This window comes from Crocuta crocuta, unplaced genomic scaffold (assembly GCF_008692635.1).
Source record: "Crocuta crocuta isolate KB4526 unplaced genomic scaffold, BGI_CrCroc_1.0 scaffold296, whole genome shotgun sequence".
In the NCBI taxonomy this organism is placed as follows: Eukaryota; Metazoa; Chordata; class Mammalia; order Carnivora; family Hyaenidae; genus Crocuta; species Crocuta crocuta.
In genome coordinates, this window is record NW_027530504.1 from 1,164,940 (window position 1) to 1,174,088 (window position 9,149).

General features: G+C 55.8%; 1 protein-coding gene across 1 annotated transcript in view; it reads left to right on the forward strand.

Moving 5' to 3' along the window:
* RUVBL1 (RuvB like AAA ATPase 1) overlaps window positions 1-9,149 on the forward strand; it is a 38,777-nt gene that overhangs the window by 25,525 nt on the left and 4,103 nt on the right. Inside the window, exons 8-9 of the mRNA XM_077766859.1 lie at window positions 79-277; window positions 7,839-7,941. Of these exons, the coding sequence (XP_077622985.1) occupies window positions 79-277; window positions 7,839-7,941 (302 nt within the window). The remainder of the gene's footprint in view (window positions 1-78; window positions 278-7,838; window positions 7,942-9,149) is intronic.

The window sequence follows — 9,149 nt, forward strand, 5'->3', positions numbered from 1 at the left end:
TTCCGGGGGGGGGGGCGGGGAGAGAAGGGGAGCACCTCCCCGACCTGACCTTGCCCGCCCACCCTTGCTGTGTCCTAGACAAGCTTCGAGGGGAGATTAACAAGGTGGTGAATAAGTACATTGACCAGGGCATCGCCGAGCTCGTTCCGGGGGTGCTCTTTGTGGACGAGGTCCACATGCTGGACATCGAGTGCTTCACCTACCTGCACCGGGCCCTGGAGTCCTCCATCGCCCCCATCGTCATCTTCGCGTCCAACCGAGGCAACTGCGTCATCAGGTAGGCGGCTCCCTGCCAGCCTTGAGGCTCTTCCACCTTCTGTTTGGCTTCGGGCTCGCTTTGGCGTCACTTTAAACCCACAGAGTCATGAGCGGGGATGGAGATGGGGGTCACGTTCGTTTTGAGAGAAACACGCCAAAGTGGCCTGTCTTCGCAGGTGGCTCGTGCGTCCGCCTCCTACCATCATGGCCGCCAAAGGCAACAGCCAGTCACCCTGTGGCTGAATTTGAGGGCCTCGCGCCTGGTGTCTGGGGTCGCCGTGTGGTGTGATCTGGTCATTGAGTTGGAGTGGGCAACGTAAGGTCAGACGGCTGGCCTCGGGCGGTCCTGCCTGTGTCAGCTTCCGTCCCCATACCGGCTGTGGGCACTCAGTGTTCTTGCTCCATCTTCTAGATGAAGAGACAGAACAGCGGAATGACTTGCCCCTGGTCAGAAAGATCGGCTGAGGACCCAGATCTTTCTGATAATGAAAGCAGTATTTTCTCTCTATTCCAGACCTTCCTGGAGCCACACTGGCGCCTGCCCCCACCCCAACCCCGTAGGCCTGCTTTGGGGAAGGGTAGATGTTGAGACCCGGGAGGTGCACGAGCGGGAGTGCCCACCCTGCCAGGGCTGGGCTGGGGGGCTTCCCTGAGGTTCTTTTTCTTCCAGTTACTCTGGAAGCCGATGAGCCCCTGAGAGCACGCCGCCTTCGTAGCTCTGAAGGGCCCTGGACTTGGTCGTTTTCTTGCTCTTTTGCTTAAACGTTGGGGCCTGGTCCCAGCAGTGCTGGGGCACGAAGCCGGGTGGCGAGGAGCCCTTCTCGAGCCTGTGGCGAAGTCATGTGGGTGAACAGAGCCCTGGATGCTGTGTGTCCTGTTAGCAGGGGGGCTTGGGGGGGTGGAAAAGAGACCCCGGGGCCCATGACTCAGCACAGAGATGGGGCCAAACCAGGTGAGGATCCTGAATTGCTGGTTCGCCCACTTGCCTCTGAGCGAGGGTGGGTCGCATCCGGGAGTTTAGCTCACTCTTGATGGAGAAGCTTTGTCTCCACTGACGTTGCTCAGAAACTGTGCGGCCAGCTCTGGGGCAGGTCCCCTCTCCGGTGGTCACTCTGGCTCAGAATCAGGATTTGCATGTGTGACTCACGGTCGTGTGGCAGCAGCGTTATGTCCCTGTGACGCTGTCCTGACGAGACCATCGCAGGGCTTTCTGCATTCCTGCGGAGAGGACGGCTTGTTCCGGGGCCGGGCCAGCCACGGCACCTGGGAGCGTCCAGAGATCAGGGTGTGGCCCGGCGTCCCTCACCCCTGTGGGCTTGCGGGAGGCTGCTTGCTGCGGTGAGGCCGGGGTTCAGCCTGGAGTGTGGGCGCCCCCTGCTGGGGGCCCCTGCTAACGGGCTCCTGTCCCTTACCTTCTGGCAGGAACAGGGTCTAGGGCTCAGAGTACCTGCACCGCACCCGGGAAAAAGTGCACAGGCAGGTGGCTCTCATCTCAGAACATGCCCGGTGGGGTGGAGCCCCGGCCAGCCCGAAACCCGGGAACCTCGGGCCTCGGCTCCCCCACTGCTTCGTCCCGGGCCACTAGAGGTTGTGGCCGCAGCTGCTGCTTGGAGGAAGGGACTGGTTACCCTGTTCACATGAGGACACAGAGGCCCCACCAGGGTGGGGGACTTGGCTAAGGTCAAAGCACGGAAGGAAGGCTGGGATTTGAATCCAGTGTCGACTGGGTTTAGACGTGAAATGATGAAACTTCTGGAACGTTGGCGCAGTTTTGGCAACATCTGACTTGCTTCCCAGCAGACTTTTTCCTAGAGGGGAGCTGTTGAGGCTTCTTGCCCTTCAGACCCGCACGTGACCTCCAGAGCGCGGAAGGACAGGGAAGAGGAGGAAGCTGCCGGTAACTGAGGGAGGCCGAGTCTCGGCTCGGCTCACCCCAGGTAGTCTCGGGCATCCCGACGATCACGCGGGCAGGTGGCGTTCCTTCCGGGCTCGCGCGGGAGTGCGCGTGCGTGGGCGCCGGAGCTCCTGCCGCCCCTGCTCTCCTGCCCTGCTTCTGGTCGGGGGGGAGGGGGGTTGAGCTGGTACAGGGGCCTTGACCACCGTCACTGAGCGGCCCTCGCCCTCTAGGTCACGGCTCCCTGTGCACAGGGCAGGGGAGCCACTCCTGCAGCAGCACCTGGTGCTCAGTTTCTTCCTTGAGGCCTGAGGCCCCTCCTGGAAGGGATGACCCCCCGAGCGCCCCGGGAGGTGCAGCTGCTCCGCTCTGCCTCAGCCGCCTCCTTGCCGCCCCGAGTCCCCTCTGCGCCAGGGCCCCCCAGCCATTAAAGGAGAGCCTGGCCTTGATCCCAGCTCCCAGACCCTGGGAGGCCTTCTTTTCTTGCGGGGAACGGCCCCCGGGGGTGAAGGAGTCTTCGCAGGAGCTTCTCTCCACTTTGTTGCACTGAAGAGCAAGACTTACGAAACAGTGTGGCCTCTGTTCCGTGTATCCCGTGGCTGAAAATGGCACTTTTTAAGAAAACAGCTTTATGGAGATGGAATTCACCTGCGAGCTAACTCACCTGTCTAGAACGCACAACCCTCGGGTGTTGGTGTCCTCAGGGGCTGTGCAGCCGTTGCCATCTAACCGTCTCGCCGTAGAACATTTTCATCCCCACGGCGAGCGGTGCCGCGCCCGGCAAGNTCAGGGTGCTCTGGTTTCCAGGCTGTGCGATACCCAGTAGCACATTTTCCCATTCATTAGTTGATGGCCGTCGGGTTGGTTGTTGGGTTTATCTCTGTGGCTGTTAAATAATGCAGCCGTGAACACTGGTGTACGACTTTTTCTGCAGACTTAGATTTTTATTTCCCTTGGGTACCTACCTATGAGTGGAATTATTGGGTAGGATGGGAACTTTTTTTTTTTAAGCTTATTTATTTAGTTTTGAGAGGAAGAGAGAGAGCGAGCAGGGGAGGGGCAGAGAGACAGGGAGAGAGAATCCCAAGCAGGCCCTGCACCATCAGCCTGGAGCCTGACACGGGGCTCGAACTCCGGAATCGTGAGATCGGGACCTGAGCCGAAATCAAGAGTCAGACGCTTAGCCAGCTGAGCCGCCCGGGCGCCCCCAGGTGGCGCCTCTCTTTAACCTCTCACGGGCCTGCCAGGCTGGCTTCCACAGAGGCGGCACGTTCCCCCCAGCAGGGCCTCAGGGGCCCTGGACAGGACACTTGCTGCTGTCTGTCCTGCCGGCTGTGAAGTGGCCGCTTCCGGGGGCTTTGATCTGCATTTCCCCGGGGGCTCCCGATGTTCAGCATCTTTTCGTGTGCTTATTGGCCATTTGTACATCTTCTTGGGAGAATTGTCTGGTGCTGTCCTTTGCCCCTTTTCTTATGGGGTTATTTGTCTTTTTATTCGTGAGTTGTAAGAATTCTTTAGGTGTTCTGGACACCAGACGCTTACCAGAGGTGTGATTTGTAAATGTGTCCTCCCATCCTGTGGGGTTGTTGGTTTGGGGTTTTTTTTCAGTTACTTGATGGTGTTTTCATGTTTTGATGCAGTTCAGGTTTTCTGCTATTTTTTTCGTTGCTTGTGTTTTCAGTGTCATCTGTGAGAAGCCATTTTCTAATTTAAGGTCACAAAGATTTACATCTAAGCATTCTATAGTTTTAGCTCTCGTGTTTAGGTTGATGATCATTTGTAGTTAATTTTGTGTTGGGCCAGGGAGGAAGTCTGTCCAGACTCAGCCGTTTGCGTGTCCAGTTTGGTGTCCCGTTGTCCGAGGACCATTTCTTGAAAAGACTGTTCTTTCTTCATTGAATCGCCTTGGCAGCGTCATCGAAAACTCAAATGGTCCTCTTAGCACGGTTTCCGTGTCCACTGTGGGCCTTTGGGAGGTGCCCTGGACGCTCCGCAGCCAGGCGTTCTCGCGGCACTTCCTGTCCTCGGAGAGGCTCTGCGTCACCTGTGTCCCCGCGGTTCCGGGTTGTATCAAGGAGCCGTCAGGCAGCCGTTCTCAGCCAGGGATGTTTTTACTTGTCACGACCCGGGGTGCTGCTGGCATCTAGTGGGTAGAGGGCAGGGCTGCTGCCGAGCACCCTACGGGGCGCAGGACGGTCCCCTGCAGAAAACTGATTTGCTCCCAAATGTCAAAGCGTCCCAGTGGGGGAGCCCTGAGTTGTAGTAAGAGGGGAGCACTCACACATGACTCCACCACTTACCTTGTAGGTGGTGGAGCTCTGGGATAAGTTTCTAGAAGTGTGATTACCTCGTTCCCGCAGATACACCCTCTTGGATTTGAAGGAGGGTTAGGCCTCTGGCGTCACAGCCCCAAATCATGTGTCTGGAAGAGGCAGCGCTCACACACACCGTTTGAGCAATCGTCAGATGGCCGAGTGGGGACGTCAGTATTGGGCTGGGGCCGAAGCCAAAGTGAGGCTCCGGGTGCAAGAATAAGTCTGCGATTTTAGCCAAATGTAATTATTCCAGTTTATTATTAGCAGCTTCATAATCTAATACGGCACTTACGGCGGCGTGCCCGACGGGATTGCTCACCCCCTGGGCGGGAGCTGATAGGTAGGGCCCCCGTTCCTGGCCCGCGTGGCCACCTGACGACTCTTTGTGCAGAACAGAATTCCAGAAACTGCTTTTCACTAAGATGTTGTCAGAAAGAGACTTTGTACCCAAGATTCATAGCTTGCACAAATGTTTTGACTTTAATTCCTGAAAATGCTTAGCAGTCTTTAAACAGACTGTTTTGTTTACATTTTTGGTTTCATGGATTTAAAACTATAGGAATTTTTTCCCTTTTTTTTTTTTTGAATAATAAAAGGAAACATCAAATTAAAGTTTTAAAAAAAGCAGAAATAATCTGAAAAAAAAATGGTGCAGATCACCTGAAAAAAGTTCCACATCTTGGGGAGCACATTTGCTGGAAGGGTTGGAGAAAAATGAAAATGCCCTTTAGCTTAAGAATTTGAGTTCTCTGCAAATCCGCTCCTGAAAGGAACCCTTGGATCTTTCTTCACACCAAAGCGTGTGTGGTTTTCTCTTTTGAGCGTCTCCTGTGTTAAGGAGGCGCAGACTCTCCTACGTTCCCATGGTCAAGTTCTTTGTTTCAGCCAACTCTCGGTGGAGGGCAGCTACCGCACCGACTCCCCGACAGCGTCGGATACTCCGTTTCGCTGATTGAGTCTCTTCGCTCGTGTCCTCATCCGTGTCTGCAGTCGTCACCGTCTCTCCCGCGTCCCTGAATCCCACAGTTAAATGTTGACCGTAAGCACACCGTCTGCCTTGGAGCTCGGTCATGTCTCAGCTTTGCACAAGGTCGCACCTCCAGGCTGAGCTGCGGAGACCCGGGGGCCGTGCAGCTGCTGGGGCTTTGCTGCGGGGCCGCCTGTCCGCTGCGGGCACGGCCCTATGAGCAGTCCTTTTTGTTGTTAGTTTTTAAGTTTTTTCTTTATTTTGAGAGAGAGAAGCGAGGGGTGGGAGGCAGCCAGAAGGAGAGAGAGAGGATCCTGAGCAGGCTCCACGTCGTCGGTGCAGAGCCTGATGGGAGGCTGGATCCCACAAGCTGTGAGATCACGTCCTGAGCTGAAAGCAAGAGTCAGATGCTTAATGTAGCTGAGCTGCCCAGCGCCCCCCCCAATCCTCCCCATAAGAAATTCTTAGTGCGCTGTTACAAATACTGTTCTTTTGAAATTTGGTTAAGGGGTACTTTATTTTTCCATGTAACCATTTCTTCTTTATACTTTCTATGTTTGTTATTATATCTGAAATTGAAGGTGATTTACCATGAGTGTTACAGAATTTGGGATATCTTAACATGGCAAAATTGAGGTCTTTTAAAGAGTTCCCAAGAACTCCCAAGAGAAATCCAAAGTAGAACTTAAAAAAACCAAACTTCTGGCCTAAACAGAATCAGATAACTAAAAATTATTCGTAGTTTTAATTTTGATTGCAAGCGTACAAAATTCTGAGATTTGAATCATGATAGAATTTAATCTTTACAATTCTCCCTCGTTACTCTAAAAATCTTTTTTGGTGGAAAGGATTTGTTTTCTCTAAAGTTATCTTAATATTGATATTTGCTGTCTGTCTACTTCCCTATTTATTCTGGAAGGTCTTAATTGTTTTTTCATATTAGATTTAACAATTATTCATCAAGTGTAGCATTTTACTCTTTCTTTGAATTGTTTTCACTTGGGAAAATGTATATAATGGAATTTGCAGCTTTCGTTATCTGTAAGCGTACAGTTCAGCGGTGTTAATTTCATTCACAGATTCGTACACCCATCCCCACCGCCCGTCTTGAAAACTTTCCATCTGTCCAGGCAGAAACTCCGTGCCCATAGCAGTCGGTCCCATCCCCCCCTTCCCCGGGCCCTCCACTCTGTGTCTACGAATTTTCCTTTTCTAGGTGTTTCCTCCCAGTGGAATCTGACAGCACCTGCCCTGTGGGACCCTGGCTTCTCCCACCCGGCGCCCTGTGATAGCGCGCATCGGGATATTTTCCTTCTCGCAACAGTAAATACACGTTTATGGTCCGACTGACCGGACAGGGTTTCAGCACAAAGATTTCTTTACTGAAGTTGCATTTCTTGAATGTTCACTTATACCTGAAACCGAATACTCTGATATGAACAACTAAATCCAAACAACCTTCCTCACTGTTTGTTCCGCTGGTGAGTGGCGACCAGAGACCCCGCGGCCTGGCACACGTTAGCAGCGCAGGAGCGGGGCCGCCGTGGACCCGCGGCCGCTCTCGCTCCGGAGGCTGAGGTGGGGGCCCGTGGCATGTCGGGCTTCCGGACACTGTGGCCCAGGCCAACCTGGCACGCTGCCAGCCCTGCGGGCACACGTCCTGTCGGGCACCTGGGGTCTCGGGGCCCTGCCCACCTGGGCCGTTCCTCCTGTGGCTCGCGAGGTTAAGGACTCAGAGAAAGATAGGCCCCAAGTGCACGACTGGACAGCTCCCGAGGAAGGAAATCGTGCTGCATATAAGGGAGGACAGTCAAGTGATTCGTTAGTAATCCAGGAGCCGTCAGTTCAGACATGGTGTTACCCTTCCTTTTCTAAACCAGGAAAACCACAAAGCCGTGAAGAACCAGACTACCCTGTGCGGCCACAGTGCCGTGAGATCGGCTCACTCCCGTCGCTGTGTAAATGGGGACCTTCACTCCCTCACACCGGCACTCGGTGCTGCTGCGGAAATGTTCGTGGCTGTATGCATATAATTATTTATCAGACGTCGTTATTAATAGCAATGCTTGGAAACTACCTAAATGCCCAACGGTTTGGGTTAAGTACAATATTTGATAGTTTATTAAGACAGAAGCAGTGTGGACAAAACCCAAACAAAAATCCACATACGTAGTGAAATTAATAAAGGCATGTCTGCGACAGTTTGGTAAATATCTATGTGAATATTTTTAATAGGATCCTAAGTTTCTTTTTCTCCCCCCCCCCCCCCCCCNCGGAAGTGTCACGGCTGGGCCCCGGACCCGGACCGGCCGCTTGCTCGTCCTGATTACCTCAGCCGTGCTCCCGGTGTCTGGTTTCCGGTCTCAGAGAGGCCTGGGTGACGTGGTCGTCGTGGTCCTTGCAGGGGTACCGAGGACATCACCTCTCCCCACGGCATCCCTCTTGACCTGCTGGACCGCGTGATGATCATCCGGACCATGCTGTACACCCCGCAGGAAATGAAGCAGGTGAGCCTCCCTCCCCGCACCGTCTCGTCCCCTCATTTGCCCCGCCATTCCCTGACGCCGCGCGGGAAGTGTCCACAGGGCACCGCTGCCTCCCGCCACCATCCGGGCCCTCGGCTGCGGACCTTGGGCCAGTCCTCCAGGGCGCCAGTCCTCCTGACTGAGAGATGGCGGGGCTAACGGGACGTTGCTTGAGGTGCTCCCGACCCCCAGCTGCCTGTGCTCTTGGCCGGAGTCTCTTCCGTCATCCCCCTTCTGATAAGCTTTAGGAAAGGGGTAGTGAAAAGTTTCACTCGATGACAGCCTCTAGGGAAGCCACCAGCTCCAGGGAGGAGCCAGTAACATCTGATTTCGTGACAGCCTCTTGCTGTCCAGGCCATGCCCTGTCCGAGGCCCCTGCTGTTGATACAGTNTGTAGAGAGATGGTGAGGCCGGGTCACATGGCTTAGAGTGGCCCCTGGGAGTGGGGGTCCTAAAACCAGCCCATCACCTAACACAGCACGTGCTCACCATCCCCTGGGAGCCGAATTTGCGGGAGCTCCGGGGCTGGAAAGTGACGCGGTGTCCGCGCTCGGCTGTACCCCGCTGGCACCGCCTGGCTCTCCGTGCAGGGCCTGCCTCTTGTTCCCGAGCAGAGGGCACGTGCCCAGGCACTTTACACAGATTTCTAGTCCCCTTATGGGTGCTTCCAGGTGGCTGTCATCACCCTCTCCCCCTGCGGAAGCTCAGCCCCCGGGTGACAAGGCCAAGATGCTGAGCCAGGAGGGGCCCTGCGGGGGCCCAGGTCCCAGGCTCAGTGGCGGCTTGTGCCCTCGGTCGGCGCCCCGCCGGGGCAGCGCGCTGTGCCCTGGCCCTGCTCTGCCCACCCTGGTCCCAGCTGGTCCCGGCGCCACCGTGGGTCCCTCCCTGTGGGGTCCGCGCGCACCAGGGCTGCTCTCACAGAGCGTGGGCCCTCTCTGCTGGATGTCCCGCGAAGCCCGTGGACCCGCTTCTCCAGCACGATTCCATTCGATCCCCGGTACCCGTGGGTGGGAGCGCTGTCACACTGTCATCTTACAGGTGGGGGCCCGAGGCCGACGGATCCCCCCGGGCTCAGGAAGCTCGTCAGGGCCGAGCGGGTGACAGGACTGACAGATGGCAGCGGACGGGCCGGGAGCCCGAGTGCTTCCCCGCAGGGCCCCTGGGGGCGGCCTCCCTGCGCCCCTGCGCCC